Source organism: Coregonus lavaretus (assembly GCF_964263955.1).
Source record: "Coregonus lavaretus genome assembly, chromosome: 17".
Lineage (NCBI taxonomy): Eukaryota > Metazoa > Chordata > Actinopteri > Salmoniformes > Salmonidae > Coregonus > Coregonus lavaretus.
In genome coordinates this window covers 43145226-43166326 of record NC_140004.1, presented here as the reverse complement: position 1 = coordinate 43166326, position 21101 = coordinate 43145226, and the positions used below count along the sequence as shown (strand labels likewise).

Below are 21101 nucleotides of genomic sequence, written 5' to 3'. Positions count from 1 at the left end.
GATCTCTCTCTCTCTCTCTCTATTAAAAAGAGGAGGATCCCATCAGCTTTCTATAGGCTAGGCCTACCATATTTATTTCTCAACTTTCCTAATATTAAGCACGTTGATTCTGTTTACAACCAGAGACGCCTACCTGGCTGGCATGAAAATGAACCGTGGGAAAAGCGTCCTCCATTCGCTATTCAATTGCATATAGATCGGATTACGTCTTTTTCCCCTGCCCCTGTTCTGACAGGTGCATGATAATGGCCCATTCTAAATCAACTAATTTCATATATTATTTAGTACATGTAAAGACAAGATTAAATTGAGAAAAGTCTGATGGGTGAGTATCTCTTGTGAATGATGCCCAGGGTGTGCAGTCTAAGGGACTAAACAGTGCATGCATTTATTTGTGACTTTTTCACATCATACTCGCGTGCATCCTTTCTATTTTATTCCATTCAATGTTCAATTGTATTCTTCTTACTATAAAAGAATATAAAATAATGCTACTGGACTTCTAAGCAAATCTTATCTGCTAAATGAACTAGTGTAGCCCACAGCCATATGGCATAGCCAGATCAGGGCCTAACATAAGGACGACTCAGAGTATGCTATTCTGTTCTTCTGAAATAGGCTACATTTTCTTAATATCATCATGTTATGTTGATTTTTAGACCTGCCTAAATGAAATAGCCTAAGGGATTGGTTGTGATCTATATTAAATGGATTTATTAGAAATGTAGATATTCCTAAGGTCCGCATCAGCGGCTTGTAGACGATGCGTGGAAACACACAGATGCTGAATGTGTTTGTTAATTAACGGTCAATTACCATGAGACCTGCAGTTATTTGCATGACAGTTACCGGCTGCCACTATTTCATGACTGCCACAGCCCTAACCATGACACCTACCACCTACCCTCTTTCCATTTAGTGTAACAAGCGTTCTCACCCACTGAGCACAGACTGACACCGGACGTTCGTGGACATTGAAAAGTAGCTGAAATCTGGTCAGTCCACCCTGGCCAGACCAAATCTGAACCAATCATAGACGTCTATGTTTCACAAGTTTGGACAGCACAGTACAGTACAGTACAGTAGAGTATAGTTCAGTAGAGTACAGTAGTGGGTTCGATCCCCGGGACCACCCATACGTAAAAATGTATGCACACATGACTAAGTCGCTTTGGATAAAAGTGTCTGCTAAATGGCATATTATATTATTATAAAAGCATTCCTGGTGAAGCTGGTTGAGAGAATACCAAGTGTGTGCAAAGCTGTCATCAAGGCAAAGGGTGGCTATTTGAAGAATTTCAAATATAAAATATATTTTGAGTTGTTTAACACTTTTTTGATTACTACATGATTCCATATGTGTTATTTCATAGTTTTGATGTCTTCACTATTATTTTGCAATATAAAAAATATAAAAAATCAAGACAAACCCTTGAATGATTAGGTGTATCCAAACTTTTGACTGGTAATGTATACTGTACTTTACTGTACTCTACAGAACTATACTCTACTGTACTCTACTGTACTCTACTCTACTGAACTATACTCTACTGTACTCTACTCTACAGAACTATACTCTACTGTACTCTACTGTACTCTACTCTACTGAACTATACTCTACTGTACTCTACTCTACAGAACTATACTCTACTGTACTCTACTGTACTCTACTCTACTGAACTATACTCTACTGTACTCTACTGTACTGAACTATACTCTACTGTACTCTACTCTACTGAACTATACTCTACTGTACTCTACTCTACTGAACTATACTCTACTTTATTGTACTCTACTGTACTTTACTGTACTCTACTATACTGTACTCTACTGAACTATACTCTACTCTACTCTACTCTACTGAACTATACTCTACTGTACTCTACTCTACTGAACTATACTCTACTGTACTCTACTGAACTATACTCTACTGTACTCTACTCTACTCTACTGAACTATACTCTACTTTATTGTACTCTACTGTACTCTACTGTACTCTACTCTACTGTACTCTACTGAACTATACTCTACTGTACTGAACTGTACTTTACTGTAATGTGCTCTACTGTACGGAATTATACTCTACTGTGCTGTACTGTGATGTCCAAACTTGTGAAACATAGACGTCTATGATTGTTTCAGATTTGGTCTTGTCAGGACCAACCAAATGTGGTCTTGTTTGGGGGGTAGAGCGTATTTCTACTTTTGTGTACCTATTCAGGATACATCACCATGAAGAGAATGATATTCATATTAGTGATGCGTGGGTTGACTCATAACCCACTGTCCCCACGGTTATATCCGCAGGGTGGGCGGTTTTAGGGTCATGAAATATTGTGTGGATGAAGTGTGGGTGGGTAACGGTCGGGTTGTGTGTGTGAGGCTTGTGTGTGAGGCGGGCCTGTGTGTGAGGCGGGCCTGTGTGTGAGGCGGGCCTGTGTGTGAGGCGGGCCTGGTCGTGAGGCGGGCCTGGTCGTGAGGCGGGCCTGGTCGTGAGGCGGGCCTGGTCGTGAGGCGGACCTGGTCTTGAGGCTGACCTGGTCGTGAGGAGGACCTGTTTGTGAGGCGGACCTGGTCGTGAGGCGGGCCTGGTCGTGAGGCGGGCCTGGTCGTGAGGCGGGCGTGTGTGTTAGGCAGGCGTGTGTGTGCGTGAGGCGGGCGTGTTTGTGTGTGTGATGTGTTCTATTTTTAACAAGACAGACCCTCAGGTGTTCTGCTGTTGTTTGAATATCTCGTGTACACACACACTCACACTCACAAGCACACACACAGCACACACACACAGCACATGTGGCTAATCAGCTGACTCACTGACCTGCAGGACTGTGGTTTTCTCTTTGCATATGCATATATGCTTTTATTTCTGGGAAGGAAATAAGTTCATGACAGGAGTGAAGTCTGTCATGCTAATCCTAATTCTTAATGATTATAATAAAAATAACAGATTGTGTATATGTGCCATTCAGAGGGTGAATGGGCAAGACAAAATATTTAAGTGTCTTTGAACGGGGTATGGTAGACACAACTGTGGGAAGCTGTTCTGAGGGCAAAAGGGGGGAGGGGGTGCAACTCAATATTAGGAAGGTGTTCTTAATGTTTTGTATACTGAATGTTGAAACACTTTTAATTAGAGCATAAACAGGTCAGACGAGTAGAAAAGTAGTTTAGAGTTAGACTTTAATGAATAAAAGGAGTGTTGTCATTGGCTGTCTTGTGATGACACCGGTCAACTGCCACATGGGGAGAACAACTACCCTTCCTCATGCTTCGGTTCGGCTGGCACCTAGCCAAACGATTTTGATCGCATGCTCCCTTAAAACATGGTTTGCCCAACTTTTTCACTCAGGTCCCCCTTCCAGCAATGGGGAACACCCATTGCCATTTTTGCTAAAAATGTAAGCAGATCAATGCACATCCACTAATTATGACTAACTTCTTGTAGCAGGCATTATAGACAATTAACACAGGTTTTTATAAACAATCCCTCAAGCACAAGCCCCCCGTTCTAGTGAGTAGGCAGCTAATCTTCATATTTCAAGTTTAGCCGACTTGAACCTATTTGTTTGCTAACAAGGTAGAACAGTTGAACTGTTATGAATACACCCTCCGGTCCGTCTCCAACTGTTCGAACAACATAGCCTGTTCACTTTGTTCGGATATTGAAGTCAAGCGGCCTACCTGGAGAAGAAGAGGCTTATTTCTCAGAATGAGAACGAGTCGTCATTTCCTTATATAAATGCATATTTCTATACTCATTGCACATTCATAAAACACAGACTAGACTAGCACATAACTGTCTGTGGCTGAAATGCTGCTAGTGGTACGTGGTACCGCAATGCCATGCGCAACAGAGACTTAGCATTCATTTTCCACAACATGTTCACTAACCAGCTTTCCATCCAACCTTATGCGAGTAAAGTACATGTCGATAAACTTTCCAAATGTTGGCTAGACAAGGTGGGATCTTTTAGTCGTTTTAAATGAATTATGGGGGAAATGTCTGTGGAAACTCTCTTATGTGCAAATATTGCTATAATAACCATCATTTTGAAGTAAACTTGGAGTCACGCGATGACATGTTCTGTGGTTATCCCAGTACGACTCTGGAAAGCATGCAGTTTATTAGGCTACAGATGAAATAAGTTATGATGAATTTCACAGGGTGGTGAAAGTGCAAGGTGATGAGCTTGATGCTCCTTTCCAATAAATATCAAGGGTCTTATTCTGGTGACATGATGGTCGATTGCAGCCGATTGACAAATAAAAAATAATCTCACTATTCTGTAGCTGTGAGCTGTTAGCTGTGAGCTGTGAGCTGTGAGCTGTTAGCTGTTAGCTGTGAGCTGTTAGCTGTTAGCTGTTAGCTGTGAGCTGTGAGCTGTGAGCTGTGAGCTGTGAGCTGTGAGCTGTGAGCTGTGAGCTGTGAGCTGTGAGCTAGAGCGCACGTGCCAAAACCAGAGTGGGCACACTCACTATATAACAAAACCTTTTTTGTGAGAAAACCATCAGTATAGTTGAAAATGCGATGGAAACCCATTTAACTTGTCTTTTCTTTTCGGTACATGTGAATTTAACCGCAAAACGTTATGTGCACTACATCATCACGCATTTTATCTGCAACAAGTCAATTTGATGGAAACATCTCTGATGGGAAAATGCGCATATTGTTTTTATTTGGATTTTATAATATTTTAAAATCTTTCGCCAATTGGATGGAAACCTAGCTATTGATACTCTCACTCCACTAGGGCCCTCTCAGCCAGCTGGCTCCACTAGGGCCCTCTCAGCCAGCTGGCTCCACTAGGGCCCTCTCAGCCAGTTGGCTCCACTAGGGCCCTCTCAGCCAGCTGGCTCCACTAGGGCCCTCTCAGCCAGTTGGCTCCACTAGGGCCCTCTCAGCCAGCTGGCTCCACTAGGGTCCTCTCAGCCAGCTGGCTCCACTAGGGCCCTCTCAGCCAGCTGGCTCCACTAGGGCACTCTCTGCAGGCTGGCTCCACTAGGGCCTTCAGCCAGCTCTCAGCCAGCTGGTGCTGTGTGGAAAAAGTCAAAATATAAATGTCAAGGGGAAATAAATCAACAGATAAATAACGGCCTAGGTTCTATTTAATTTGGTGTTTGTGCTCCACTGGTTACCTTTTTCTTATCTCAACAGGTCACACATTTTGCTGCAATTATGATTGCACACTGTGGTATTTCACCTAACAGATATGGGAGCTTGTCAATATTTTTGTCAATATATTTGTTTTCAAATTATTTTTGGGTCCTTCCTTGTAATCTGAGGGAAATATGTGTTTCTTATATGGTCATACATTTGGCAGGAGGTTAGGAAGTGCAGCTCAGTTTCCACCTCATTTTGTGGGCAGTGTGCACATAGCCTGTTTTCTCTTGAGCCAGGTCTGCCTATGGTGGCGCCTCTCAATAGCAAGGCTCACTGAGTCTGTACATTGTCCATTTTTTCTTCAGTTTTCTATCTGTCACAGTGGTCAGATAGTCTGCCACCGTGTATTGTCTGTTTAGGGCCAAATAGCATTTCAGTTTACTTTGCGATGTTGTCAGGTTTTCGCAATAGGTTATATAATTGTATTTTTGTTTGGTTATAATTTGGTTGGGCCAGATTGTCTGAGTGCTGTCCTGAGGCTTTGTTGGGTTGGTAGTGGTTTGTGAACTTAGCCTCAAGACTAGCTGGATGAGGAGACTTTCCTCTGTTCATCTCTTGTCATTTCAGGGCTTTGTACTGATAGGACTGGGTATCGCTTGTTTTTAGTTGGTTATAGAATTTGATGGCTCGTGTTTGTGTATTAGTAATGGATATATTTTTTTGTTGTTTACATTTTAGTCATTTAGCAGACGCTCTTATCCAGAGCGACTTACAGTTAGTGAATGCATACATTTTTTATTTTTTCATACTGTCCCCCCGTGGAAATTGAACCCACAACCCTGGCGTTGCAAGCACCATGCTCTACCAACTGAGCTACACGGGGCCCTACGTGTAGCCTTATTCTGCGCTGCATGTTTTATTTGGAGCTTTTCTCTGTACGCTAAGAATGGTTTTGCAGAATTCTGCATTCAGGATTTCAGTTGGTTGTTTGTCCCATTTTTTAAAAATATCTTTATTAGTTTGCGGACCCCACACTTCACTTCCATATAGGGCAATTGGTTCAATTGTAGATTTGAATATTTTGAGCCAGGTTCTAATTGGTATGTTAATTTGAATTAGTTTTTTGATAGCGTAAAAAGCCCTTCTTGCTTTCTCTTTTAGTTCATTGACGGCCAAACATAAATGACCTGTGGAGCTTATTTTTAAGCCCAGATATAAATAAACCTTAGTGTGTTCTGTCTTTTGTTCCTACTGTGAAATTGTGTTTTAAGTCTTGGGATTTTGATCTTTTTTTGGAAAATCATGTTTTTTGTCTTCTTGAAGTTTACTGTCAGGGACCATGTCTGACAGAACTGATGTAGGATATTTAGATTATGTTGTAGACCCACTTTTGTGGGTGACAAGAGAACTAGATTGTCTGCATACAGCAGGAATTTAACTTCCGTCTCTCTCTCTCTTTCTGTCTCTGTGTCTCTCTCTCTCCTTGATCCATCAGTGGGGAGGGGGTGTCTGTTCTGTGGGGAGGAGAAGACAGTGCAGCATCAGTTTTTTTTCTTGTTCCAGGCTGGTAGGGTTGGTAGGGTTTTCTGTGCTGGATGGGTGGTGTACTGGGTTGGGGTTAACTGTGGACCTGTATGTTGGAGGGCTTAGGTACAGTGTAGCAAATAGGCTTAGGGACTGTTTAGTAGATTACTAGTTGGGGCAGGCAAAAATGTTGGTGTGAAAGACCAGGTAACATGAGTTTCAGGGGGCGGGGTGTACGGATCCCAGAGCTGTGCCGTCGGAGCTGGTGCGGGCTCGGCTCACACTGGAGCATATGGGGGGCTGGTGAACCGTCTAGAGGACTTTGTAGCGGTGTGGGGCGTCAGGGGGGTTCTATGTACAGTGGACGAGGAGGGGGGCTTGGTTCTAACTTTATAGGTTCGTTAAAATGAAGTAAAGTTTGTGCTTATAATGATGTAACTACAGGGCTCGACATTTAACACTTGTCCTCTTGTCCGGGACAAGTTTTTTTATTTTTTATTGTTGGACAAGAAGTCTATAGATTTTAAGTTGTCTGAATAGACGAGTTTTTAAAAAATCACACCACAATATCAAACAATTAATCAGATCAGATCTGGATCCGAGAGTCCAACATTGAAATAATTTTCAAAGCCTACATGTCAAAGTGTAGGTGATATTCATATTGTCTACAGACTCCTGTCCAAACCCATGCTGACATGAGGGGGGCCCCAGAAAATGGAGCCAAACTTTAATGACACTTTTAATTACATAAATATAGGCTAAACGCCAGTCATGTTTTACAAATATAATGAAGGATGATGAACATTAATGTCTAAAGGCTTGATTCTGTCGACATACTCGAGGCACGGTTCGTTCGGATCAAATGGCCACAAGACCGGAGAGTGAAGGACAGTGCCTGTTGCGCACTGCACATTACCCAGACCCAGCTTGAATCTCTGGTCCTCTGTAGCTCAGCTGGTAGAGCACGGCGCTTGTAACGCCAAGGTAGTGGGTTCGATCCCCGGGACCTCCCATACACAAAAATGTATGCACGCATGACTGTAAGTCGCTTTGGATGAAAGCGTCTGCTAAATGGCATATTATTATTATTATTATATTATTATTGAATCTGAGCAGAGGCGGTCAGAATTGTTTTACTATTTAGGCCTAACCATAAACGTAATTGTTTAAAACCTAGATGTTTTATGACATTTTATGAAGCATGTCTTACCTTGTTTCAAAGTAGCCTAGCCAAAATAGAACCGTAGAAATGTTGAGGGAATTATTTTATAAAGACTTAAAATGCCATTGAAACCAGCATTTTTCTCATGTTCTATTTGTTTTCAAAATCAACGTTCTTTTATTGTCCAGCAGCCAAAGGAACAACCCTATTCATAATAGTAACACATGATAGTTGATACATCTTTAGATCTCCCCTTTCTTAGTTTCTAAGGTAATTTTCATCTCTAACATGAAACCACTCGCGCGTGCGGTGTGCTTTTCAGAACAGTGTTTTCCTGCTAATTTCATTTTGGAACATTCGCAGTAACCTACAGCCATGTGGGAATTGTTGAGCTTATAATATGAAGAAATCAAATGTTATCAACATTTTAAGCTCATCTGTTGCATCAGCCTCATTGCTTTAAAAAATATATATGTGCTGTGGTTGTATGAATTTCGGATCTCCCGTCCTAGAGTCTGTTTTGAATCGTAAAAATATTTTTTTGCGTCCCAGGGATGACATCTTATATTTTGAGACAGGTTTGAATATGCAAAGAAGCCAATGGGCAGAGTGTAGCCTACATTGTTGTCTGACTCTCCATAGTAAAGCATTTTATTTTGTAAATTGATTCCTTGCATCATACAATGATGTAGAAATGGTGTTACAAACCATTTATTTTTATTTTTGGACAAGTAAAGGATAAGTCCTTGTCCAAAGGACAAGTAGCAAAAAAAGTGAATGTCAAGCCAATAAAGGTATTTTTAAATCTCTGTCTCTCTCTCTCGCTCTCAATTCAATTTCAATTCAAAGGGCTTTATTGGCATTGGAAACATATGTTTACATTGCCAAAGCCATTGAAATAGATAATAAACGAAAGTGAAATAAACAACAAAAAATTAACAGTAAACATTACACTCACAAAAGTTCCAAAGGAATAGAGATATTTCAAATGCCATATTATGGCTATATGCGGTGTTGTAACGATGTGCAAATGGTTAAAGTACAAAAGGGGTAATAAATAAACATTAATATGTGTTGTATTTTCAATGGTGTTTGTTCTTCACTGGTTGCCCTTTTCTTGTGGCAACAGGTCACAAATCTTGCAGCTGTGGCAAACTATGGGAGTTTATCAAAATGTGATTTGTTTTGGAATTCTTTGTGGGTCTGCGTAATCTGTGGGAAATACAGTGGGGAGAACAAGTATTTGATACACTGCCGATTTTGCAGGTTTTCCTACTTACAAAGCATGTAGAGGTCTGTAATTTTTATCATAGGTACACTTCAACTATGAGAGACGGAATCTAAAACAAAAATCCAGAAAATCACATTGTATGATTTTTAAGTAATTAATTTGCATTTTATTGCATGACATAAGTATTTGATACATCAGAAAAGCAGAACTTAATCTTCGGTACAGAAACCTTTGTTTGCAATTACAGAGATCATACGTTTCCTGTAGGTCTTGACCAGGTTTGCACACACTGCAGCAGGGATTTTGGCCCACTCCTCCATACAGACCTTCTCCAGATCCTTCAGGTTTCGGGGCTGTCGCTGGGCAATACGGACTTTCAGCTCCCTCCAAAGATTTTCTATTGGGTTCAGGTCTGGAGACTGGCTAGGCCACTCCAGGACCTTGAGATGCTTCTTACGGAGCCACTCCTTAGTTGCCCTGGCTGTGTGTTTCAGGTCGTTGTCATGCTGGAAGACCCAGCCACGACCCATCTTCAATGCTCTTACTGAGGGAAGGAGGTTGTTGGCCAAGATCTCACGATACATGGCCCCATACATCCTCCCCTCAATACGGTGCAGTCATCCTGTCCCCTTTGCAGAAAAGCATCCCCAAAGAATGATGTTTCCACCTGTTTGAGGTTGTGGACAGGTGTCTTTTATACTGATAACAAGTTCAAACAGGTGCCATTAATACAGGTAACGAGTGGAGGACAGAGGAGCCTCTTAAAGAAGAAGTTACAGGTCTGTGAGAGCCAGAAATCTTGCTTGTTTGTAGGTGACCAAATACTTATTTTCCACCATAATTTGCAAATAAATTCATAAAAAATCCTACAATGTGATTTTCTGGAGAAAAAAAATTCTCATTTTGTCTGTCATAGTTGACGTGTACCTATGATGAAAATTACAGGCCTCTCTCATCTTTTTAAGTGGGAGAACTTGCACAATTGGTGGCTGACTAAAAACTGTTTTCCCCAACTGTAGTCAAAGTTTTCCTTAAGTTTGGGTCAGTCACAGTGGTCAGGTATTATTCCACTGTGGACTCTCTGTTTAGCGCCAAATAGCATTCTAGTTTGCTCCGTTTTTTTGTTAATTCTTTCCAATGTGTCAAGTAATTCTCTTTTTGTTTTCTCATGATTTGGTTGGGTCTAATTGTGTTGCTGTCCTGGGGCTCTATTTGTGTTTGTGAACAGAGCCCCAGGTTCATCTCTCTGTAGGTGAGGACTTTGTTATGGAAGGTTTGGGAATTGCATCCTTTTAGGTGGTTGTAGAATTGAACAGCTCTTTTCTAGATTTTGATAATTAGCAGATGTCATCCTAATTCTGGTCTACATGGATTATTTGGTGTTTTACGTTCACACAGGATATTTTTGCAGAATTCTGGCAACTGGACCTTTTTTTGGAACACCATTATTTTTGTCTTACTGAGATTTACTGTCAGGGCTCAGGTCCGACAGAATCTGTGCAGAAGATCTAGGTGCTGCTGTAGGCCCTCCTTGGTTGGGGACAGAACCACCAGATCATCAGCAAACAGTAGACATTTGACTTCTCTTGCTCTCTGTCTCTCTAACACTTCCTGTCTTGTCACCAGAGTGCTGACAGTGCAGTCACAATCCAGTCACATCCTCTCTCTCTCTCTGTCTGTGTGTGTGTGTGTGTGTGTGTGTGTGTGTGTGTGTGTGAGAGAGAGTGTCAACACTTTAGATTGACTGATATCATTAGATTACCAGTGTCAAGAAGCCGCAGCAACATGACTTGTCGTCTCTTGCACTTCCTCAGTTTTCATTTTAGTCTGCTTCAAGTAGAATAGAAGGAACAGAATAGCATTGTAGCGAGGTGTACCCTAGATATTCTTCCAGAACTGTAATGAAGTGACCAGGACCTGAGGGTAGGCTGCTGGGCCTGGAAAAGCAGGTTGACCCCCTACCTAGTTTGGAAATAGGCAGACAGGTCTCCTATTAACATAACACTACAGGAGTAGGCTAACCTAACATCCATGCTGACCCAAGCCTCCCAGGCAGATGACTACAGAAGTGTGTGTGTGGTGTGTGTGCACGTTTGTGCATGTGAACTTGTGCGTGTGTGTGAGAGAGACAGAGTGTGTGGGTGGTTGTGTGTGTATGTTTTTGTGAGAGACTAAATAAGTTGGTGCGGTATAGCCAAATTTAGGCCTGTGTCTGTCTTTTGTATTCTGTGTTGTGTGTTTCCATGCTAAATCACGTACTCCCTGGTCCTTTGTCAGTGATGACACTGGTAAACAGTCATTATCTATTTGAGAGAAGTTTCAAGATGGCTGACGAGGGGGTGATGATAATGATGATGATGTGTATTAGACTGTATTAGATGTTGTGTTGGAAATACTGCCCTAGAATTAACTTTTTGGTCCACCAGCCACTGTGGCAGATGGATTAAAAAATCTATCAACCACTCAGATTTTTTACCAGCCTAAAATATTTAGTTTTGCTATAATTACACCAACAAAACACAAGAAATGGATGAGCATGCTTTGTAATGTTTCTTAAACAATAAATGTATTACCAGTAAGAAGTAATGTGGTATATTTAAACATATTTAAATTTTTGCGACCTGAGTCATTAAACCAAATTATCAGACGCAAAAATGTTTACCTGCCCCTTTAAGGGCGGGAGGTTACCTTGGTAATGTGACTCCGTCACGTTTGTGTTTGTGAGTGAGATTGAGAGTCTGACTAGTACCAGCATTGTCTTCTCTTCCCTAGCAGTTGAAACTCAAGCAGTGAAAAACAACCTAGCTTGGTAACAAAACAAGGTAAATAGCCATAGAAACACAAGGACAAAGTCTCACTTCAGTAGAAGTTCGTTTCAAGGAAATTAGACCAACTTTTATGTCTGTGCGCAGCGCTTCTAAAAATGAATCTTGAACTCAGCTCTTCACGTGTGCACAGCTCCCAGCCTGGCAGTCTTGCAGCTCGAGGTGGGATAGGGTATATAGGATTCATAGTTCTTTGACTTTGTGTGATTTAATTTATCAGCTATGAAACAAAACAGCAGAAATACTTTGAATACAGCTACTGCAGCATTTGTTTTACTATAAATGTGATCATAATTGACTATTTTTATTCACAAATGTGAGTGAAATGCTCACACTGTGGAGCCTTGACCACCCGCCAACGTGGCTGGTGAAATAGACATCTTACCCGCCAATGCCAGAATCTACCCGTAGGTGGCAGGTGTTACAGTGAGGGAAAAAAGTATTTGATCCCCTGCTGATTTTGTAAATTTTCCCCACTGACAAAGACATGATCAGTCTATAATTTTAATGGTAGGTTTATTTGAACAGTGATAGACAGAATAACAACAAAAAAATCCAAAAAAATGCAAATGCAAATCAATTTATAACATTTTTGACATGCGTTTTTCTGGATGTTTTTGTTGTTATTCTGTCTCTCACTGTTCAAATAAACCTACCATTAAAATGATAGACTGATCGTGTCTTTGTCAGTGGGCAAACATACAAAATCAGCAGGGGATCAAATACTTTTTTCCCTCACTGTAATTTTAGACCCTGCTGGTTTGTCACTTGTATCATAATCCCTCTCAATTTCCTGAGACATCTCAACATCCTCCCAACTCCTCACCAGACACTTGTGACTTTGGCTGACCGACTCACTGACTGACCGCCGACTGGCTGGCTGGCTGGCTGGCTGACTGCCGACTGACTGGCTGGCTGGCTGACTGACTGACTGACTGGCCGGCTGACTTGACTATTGTGCCCCACATTTTTTATTATATGTTGTTGTAATATGGGAATATGTTTATTGCACAGTTATGATAATGACATAACTGTAGACTAGCCTATGTCATAAACAGTCATGCCAGCTGATGTCAGTTGACACAAACTGTTGTTTACTGTAGCTCAACCAATAACTGCTAGCCCACTGTTAGCCCTTTAGCTCAGCCAGATAACAGTTTGTGTCATGACTGTTTTAACCCTAGGATGCATAGTAAACATGACACCCCAAGAATGCATATGCTGGGTCAAAATGACCCGATAATGTAATACCTGTGTTTTATTTATATGGGTCTAAAATAAATATCTCTGGCCGGAATGCCAAGCGTCACGTCTGGAGGAAACCTGCTCATCCACTGTGACGCAGCCGCTGGGGATGAACCTTCCTCTACAGTTTGCTAGGAAAAGGTCCCACACATACCGGAAGGCTGCCAGGTGGACCTATGCCTCTCTGAACACTCTGGTCCTCTTGTCATCAAGCCTCCGGTAGCGACGAATATCCTCATATCTTCCCGACCGACATGGTGGCCTTATACATTGGATTCTGCAGTAGATCCAAAAATAGCTCCCATCTACAGATGGGGATGTTCACTCCAGTAAGACCCCGTTTTTTCTCAGTCTGTTTGACTGGTTTTCACTCTCCTCAGAGGAGGAGTCCTCCCCATCTGTAGAATCCTCTAGGACAGCTGGACTACCAGGTGCATCCACAACTCCAACTTGACCCACAGGCACATAGTCTGTGTCATCTGAATTGGATACCTCAGATTCTGAGTCAGAGGCACCAATGGCTTCCTCATCCGGCATCTGTAAAACTATTTTGGTTGTACATTCTTATGGGCCTCCTTATGAAACTCCTTTTACTCAATGAGTTAAAAAGGAGAAATGAAAACAGTAATTAATGAACATTAAAGACAAGATATTTTATAAATACATTGATTTTATTGTTGTAGCAAAAAGAAAGGTCAGTTTGAGAGTGCAATGCAGTGAATTCCATAGGAAATACATACAGGTCATATTTGACCCATATATGAAGACTTGGGGTAGTGATGCAAAAACTATTTTTGCTTAAAAAATAAGAAATAAAAAAACAAAACTAGGACGTTGGATCATTAAAGACACATTATTTAAGGAATTCCTGGAATATTAGATTACTTTTTTTTGGGGGGGGGGAGGGGGATCAATACAGCAAAAAAAAACATTAGGCCGGTCATTTTGACCCAGCATATGCATCCTAGGATTAAGACCATTGTCCATAAGCAGTTGTCATTATTGATTATTATCTGATGTGTCACTGGTATGACAGTTATGTAGGCTAAGTCTTATGACACAGCTCTGTAGGGGTTCATTTCCCCTTTTAGCAGAATAAGTGACAGAATTACAGTAGTGTCTGTGCCTTCACGGTCACTGTCCTCCTTAACTTCCCATTCTATGTTCTCTTTTTCATTGCACATGTTCCTGATTTCACTTGTGCGTTCTCCTTTTTCACCTCTCTGATTCGAAGAAGACCTTTTGACTCATTTATTTCATTTAATTGAGTCATTTTTCAGGGTTTTCTGCTTGTCTGTTGGTCTATTTCTTTTGAACAAGGTGTTCTCCATCAGGTTGGAATTGCTCTGGATAAGACTGAAATGTAAATCTACAATCTCAGCATTCACTTTTCCGCTGCCTCAAGCCCTGTGTGTCTGTCATTACTGTGTTTGTGTGTCCACAGCAGCCTGCAGCTTTCACACTCAATCCGTGAGTACGGTGCTCCATCCCTGCAATCTCATTAATAGTACTGTACAGTATGTTTCCAGTTTTAGCCAACTATGCATTTTTTATAGTCCCTTTGATGGAGCACTGGCAACAATATTTGGACGTTGGAAAATGTGTCAAGGTGAAGAGTATTGTTGCCCGACCGTGTGTGTGCGTTCGTGTGTGTTTGTTCGTTGTTGTCTGCGTTAGGGTGTGTCTGTGTTTGTTGTACAATAACAGATTGACTGTGGCTAAAGTTCAGCTACAGACAGTTTGGCGGTTGTTTTTAATGCAGTCACGCAGGCCCTTGAGCAAGAACTTCAACTTAAATTGGCAATATTAGATGATTAGATATGAGTTATTAAACTCAGAATATTAATGAAACTTGGAGGTATAAAATACTTGTTCAAGTGCAAAAGTAATGTGTTAATATTTGAACCCATAAATGAACCAGTCTCTTTCTCTCTCTCTCTCTCACCAGGTAAGTCCCACCTGGCCATCGTTCAGAAGGTGAATAATGAAGGCGAGGGGGATCCGTTCTACGAGGTGCTGGGATTGGTTACCTTGGAAGACGTCATCGAGGAGATCATCAAATCAGAGATCCTGGATGAGTCTGACCTTTACAGTGAGTCTACTGGGTTATAACATGTTTATTACAACATATATGTTCATAGAATGAGCCTATAACTCATTTATTAGCCTGTATAGATATCTATTAGATACCCTTAGAATGCAAAGCTGAGGACGTGCATGCTCATCGTGCATGTGTCTATTTTCTAAGGATAAAACTAAGAACATTAACAACTTCCATAGTTAAGAACACTATAACGATATGGAAGAAAATGAAACGTATTCTACAAGAACCAATATCACTCCCTAAAAACACAACATTATGGAACAATCTTTGTATAGCTTTTCAGAATTAATCGATAAATTGGCCCACATTGAAAACTAAAGGCATAGAAACCGTAAATGACTTGGTAACAGGAAATACATTTATTTCCATGACAGCTTTAAAAAGCAATTTTGGGTTGACCAATGTAGATATTTTCAAATACATCCAACTTAAAAGTTTAAATCACAACTTTGATTTGAAATCGTTTGGACATCAGAGCAGTCTTGACGGAATCCTATGAGTAAGAAAAGGATACTCATATGATTGATAAGATATACAAAACCTTGCAGAGAGCCTGTCCAACTGACAATCTCTTAGAAAAAAATATAAACTATTGGAATCAAGATTTAAAAATAACTGACATTGGCACAAGATGGAGGGAATGTTGGAACATAACGAACGAGATTACAGTGAACGAAAATGTACGCAATTCACAAATTCTACAGCACAACGGCAGAGTCATGTCTGAAGTGCAAAACTACTAATGACTCAATAATTCAAGCCTTCTGGGAATGTTTCAAAATTAAAAAGTTATGGGCGGAGTTGGAAAGATGGATGTCAGAGGTATTGCAATGTAAATTTACTTTTCAGTGAGACACCCGATGGGTTGGACAATACTCTTCTCATCAATTATCTTTAAAAAAACGTATACTCAAACTGAAATTCAGCCAATCCTCCCCACGCAATGGAAAGGTCAAATGCTTTATTATCAAACATTTTAAAGAGCGTGGACAATGGAGAAAAACAAAATGGTGCAGTTTGAGGCCATGTGGCAGCAAGGGATTAGGGCGCTGGAGATAAGGGGTGGGGGCTAGTGGGTCTGGGCAGGTGGGATGTAGTGACATTTGAATGATGTCGTTTTTGTATGTGTATGTTTTGTATTGTTTATAAAATATCAAATAAAATCACATTTTTCAAAATCCGCTGTGTGACACAAATGTAACAATATTAATCCACTCGGGATAAACTGTTTTCTGAGATTGGGATCCTCAGTCAGATGCTTATCAGAGGTCCCTCCCCTCTGACCTTCTCCTCCAATGGGTTTTGAGAAGGAGGAGAGGAGAGAGGATTCGAGGAACCAAGGAAATGCAATTGAGATTCTGCCCTAATCGCTGACCTGTCCTTTGTGTTCTGTCCTTTGTGTTCTCTCTCACCAAGCTGACAACAGCAGAAACAGGAAGAAGGTGGCACCCAATAAGAACAAACGAGATTTCTCTGCCTTCAAACAGAGTGAGAGCGAATCCAAAGTCAAGATCTCCCCTCAGCTGCTATTGGCTGCTCACCGCTTCCTGGCAACAGGTTAGACCTCCAAACCACACAATGCGACCCCACACACTGTCACACACTACCTAACCACGATATGGTACAATACAGTGCATTCGGAAAGTATTCAGTCCCCTTGACCTTTTCCCCATTTTGTTACTCTACAGCCTTATTTTAAAATCAATCTACACACAATACCCCATAATGACAAAGCGGAAACAGGTTATTAGAAATGTTTGCAAATGTTTTAAAAATAAAAAACAGAAATACCTTATTTACATAAGTATTCAGACCCTTTGCTTTGAGACTCGAAATTGAGCTCAGGTGCATCCTGTTTCCATTGATCATCCTTTCTAGAACTTGATTGGAGTCCACCTGTGGCAAATTCAATTGATTGGACATGATTTGGAAAGGCACACACCTGTCTATGTAAGGTCCCACAGTTAACAGTGCATGTCAGAACAAAAAACAAGCCATGAGGTCGAAGGAATTGTCCGTAGACCTCCGAGACAGCATTGTGTCGAGGCACAGATCTGGGGAAAGGTGCCAAAAAATGTCTGCAGCGTTGAAGGTCCACAAGAACACAGTGGCTTCCATCATTCTTAAATGGAAGAAGTTTGGAACCACCAAGACTTTTCCTATAGCTGGCCGCCTGGCCAAGCTGAGCAATCTGGGGAGAAGGGCCTTGGTCAGGCAGAGCTCCAGAGTTCCTCTGTGGAGATGGGAGAACCTTCCAGAAGGACAACCATCTCTGCAGCGCTCCACCAATCAGGCCTTTATGGTAGAGTGGCCAGACGGAAGCCACTTCTCAGTAAAAGGCACATGACAGCCCGCTTGGAGTTTGCCAAAAGGCACCTAAATTCTCTCAGACCATGAGAAACAAGATTCTCTGGTCTGATGAAACCAAGATTGAACTCTTTGGCCTGAATGCCAAGCGTCATGTCTTAAGGAAACCTGGCACCATCCCTACGGTGAAGCATGGTGGTGGCAGCATCATGCTGTGGGGATGTTTTTCAGCGGCAGGGACTGGGAGACTAGTCAGGATTGAGGGAAAGATGAACGGAGCAAAGTACTGAGATCCTTGATGAAAACCTATTCCAGAGCGTTCAGGCCCTCCGACTGGGGCGAAGGTTCACCTTCCAACAGGACAATGACCCTAAGCACACAGCCAAGACAGCGCAGGAGTGGCTTTGGGACAAGTCTCTGAATATCCTTGAGTGGCCCAGCCAGAGCCCGGACTTGAACCCGATCAAACATCTCTGGAGAGACCTGAAAATAGCTGTGCAGCGACGCTCCCCATCCAACCTGACAGAGCTTGAGAGGATCTGTAAAGAAGAATGGGAGAAACTCCCCAAATACAGGTGTGCCAAGCTGATGGCGTCATACCCAAGAAGACTTGAGGCTGTAATCGCTGCCAAAGGTGCTTCAACAAAGTACTGAGTAAAGGGCCTGAATTCTTATGTAAATGTGATGTTTCCGTTGTTTATTTTTAAAACATTTGCCAAAATTCCTAAGGCTGTAACGTAACAAAATGTGGAAAAAGTCAAGGGGTCTGAATACTTTCCCAATGCACTGTATGTCTAGCTCAGTTGGTAAAAGCGTGTCGCGACTCGCTAAGAATGCCAATGTTGTGGTTTTGCTCAATTCCCTCAGTGATTGCTTATTCATAGTAAAAATGAATGTAACAATGGTTGAATGTAATTACATAAATGATTAACTTGTGTTGCCAGCACCACTAGTCATGTGGTCTGTTGCAGCATGCTTAGAGCCAGAGCCAGAAAGACGTTGCTGTTCCCTCTGCTCTCTCTAAAACAACAGAGATTGCGGTTACAGCAGGCCTCTCTGTGTCTGCCTCTACCTCTTCTCTCTGTCTGTCTCTACCCCCCTCTCTCTCTGTCTGTCTCTACCCCCCCTCTCTGTCTGTCTCTACCCCCTCTCTGTCTGTCTCTACCCCCCCTCTCTGTCTGTCTCTACCCCCCCTCTCTGTCTGTCTCTACCCCCCCTCTCTGTCTGTCTCTACCCCCCCCTCTCTGTCTGTCTCTACCCCCTCTCTGTCTGTCTCTACCCCCCCCTCTCTGTCTGTCTCTACCCCCTCTCTGTCTGTCTCTACCCCCTCTCTGTCTGTCTCTACCCCCCCCTCTCTGTCTGTCTCTACCCCCTCTCTGTCTGTCTCTACCCCCCCTCTCTCTCTGTCTCTACCCCCCTCTCTGTCTGTCTCTACCCCCTCTCTGTCTGTCTCTACCCCCCCTCTCTGTCTGTCTCTACCCCCCCCTCTCTGTCTGTCTCTACCCCCTCTCTGTCTGTCTCTACCCCCCCTCTCTGTCTGTCTCTACCCCCCCTCTCTCTCTGTCTCTACCCCCCTCTCTGTCTGTCTCTACCCCCTCTCTGTCTGTCTCTACCCCCCCTCTCTGTCTGTCTCTACCCCCCCTCTCTGTCTGTCTCTACCCCCCCCTCTCTGTCTGTCTCTACCCCCTCTCTGTCTGTCTCTACCCCCTCTCTGTCTGTCTCTACCCCCCCTCTGTCTGTCTCTACCCCCCCCCTCTCTGTCTCTACCCCCCTCTCTGTCTGTCTCTACCCCCCCTCTCTGTCTGTCTCTACCCCCCCTCTCTGTCTGTCTCTACCCCCCCTCTCTGTCTGTCTCTACCCCCCCCCCCCTGTCTGTCTCTACCCCCCCTCTCTGTCTGTCTCTACCCCCCTCTCTGTCTGTCTCTACCCCCCCTCTCTGTCTGTCTCTACCCCCCCCCTCTCTGTCTGTCTCTACCCCCCCTCTCTGTCTGTCTCTCTACCCCCCTCTCTGTCTGTCTCTCTACCCCCCTCTCTGTCTCTCTACCCCCCCTCTCTGTCTGTCTCTACCCCCCCTCTCTGTCTGTCTCTACCCCCCTCTCTGTCTGTCTCTACCCCCTCTCTGTCTGTCTCTACCCCCCCTCTCTGTCTGTCTCTACCCCCCTCTCTGTCTGTCTCTACCCCCCCTCTCTGTCTGTCTCTACCCCCTCTCTGTCTGTCTCTACCCCCTCTCTGTCTGTCTCTACCCCCCCTCTCTGTCTGTCTCTACCCCCTCTCTGTCTGTCTCTACCCCCCTCTCTCTCTGTCTGTCTCCACCCCCCTCTCTGTCTGTCTCTACCCCCCCCCCCCCCCCCTCTGTCTGTCTCTACCCCCCTTCTCTGTCTGTCTCTACCCCCCCTCTCTGTCTGTCTCTACCCCCCTTCTCTGTCTGTCTCTACCCCCCCTCTCTGTCTGTCTCTACCCCCCCTCTCTGTCTCTCTACCCCCCCTCTCTGTCTGTCTCTACCCCCCTCTCTGTCTGTCTCTACCCCCCCCCCCTTTGTCTGTCTCTACCCCCCTTCTCTGTCTGTCTCTACCCCCCTCTGTCTGTCTCTACCCCCCCTCTCTCTCTGTCTCTACCCCCCCTCTCTGTCTGTCTCTACCCCCTTCTCTGTCTGTCTCTATCCCCCTCTCTGTCTGTCTCTACCCCCCCTCTCTGTCTGTCTCTACCCCCCTCTCTGTCTGTCTCTCTACCCCCCCTCTCTGTCTCTCTACCCCCCCTCTCTGTCTGTCTCTACCCCCCCCCTCTCTGTCTGTCTCTACCCCCCCCTCTCTGTCTGTCTCTACCCCCCTCTCTGTCTGTCTCTACCCCCCCTCTCTGTCTGTCTCTCTACCCCCCTCTCTGTCTGTCTCTCTACCCCCCCTCTCTGTCTGTCTCTACCCCCCTCTCTCTCTCTTGTCTCTACCCTCCTCTCTCTCTCTCTGTCTCTACCCCCCTCTCTCTCTGTCTGTCTCTACCCCCCCTCTCTGTCTGTCTCTACCCCCCCCTCTCTGTCTGTCTCTACCCCCTCTCTGTCTGTCTCTACCCCCTCTCTGTCTGTCTCTACCCCCTCTCTGTCTGTCTCTACCCCCTCTCTGTCTGTCTCTACCCCCCCTCTCTGTCTGTCTCTACCCCCTCTCTGTCTGTCTCTACCCCCCCTCTCTGTCTGTCTCCACCCCCCTCTCTGTCTGTCTCTACCCCCCCTCTCTGTCTGTCTCTACCCTCCCTCTCTGTCTGTCTCTACCCCCCCCCTCTCTGTCTGTCTCTACCCCCCCCTCTCTGTCTGTCTCTACCCCCCCCTCTCTGTCTGTCTCTACCCCCCCCTCTCTGTCTGTCTCTACCCCCCCCCTCTCTGTCTGTCTCTACCCCCCCCTCTCTGTCTGTCTCTACCCCCCCTCTCTGTCTGTCTCTACCCCCCCCTCTCTGTCTGTCTCTCTACCCCCCCTCTCTGTCTGTCTCTCTACCCCCCCTCTCTGTCTGTCTCTACCCCCCCCTCTCTGTCTGTCTCTACCCCCTCTCTGTCTGTCTCTCTACCCCCCCTCTCTGTCTGTCTCTACCCCCCCTCTCTGTCTGTCTCTACCCCCCTCTCT

At 43.8% G+C, this 21101-nt stretch overlaps 1 protein-coding gene across 1 annotated transcript in view; it reads left to right on the top strand.

Annotated features, from left to right (window-relative positions):
• Nucleotides 1–21101, top strand: part of LOC311144563 (metal transporter CNNM4-like) — a 65995-nt gene that overhangs the window by 23986 nt on the left and 20908 nt on the right. The window contains exons 2-3 of the mRNA XM_084180598.1: nt 15034–15177; nt 16606–16746. Coding sequence (XP_084036724.1) covers nt 15034–15177; nt 16606–16746 — 285 coding nt within the window. The remainder of the gene's footprint in view (nt 1–15033; nt 15178–16605; nt 16747–21101) is intronic.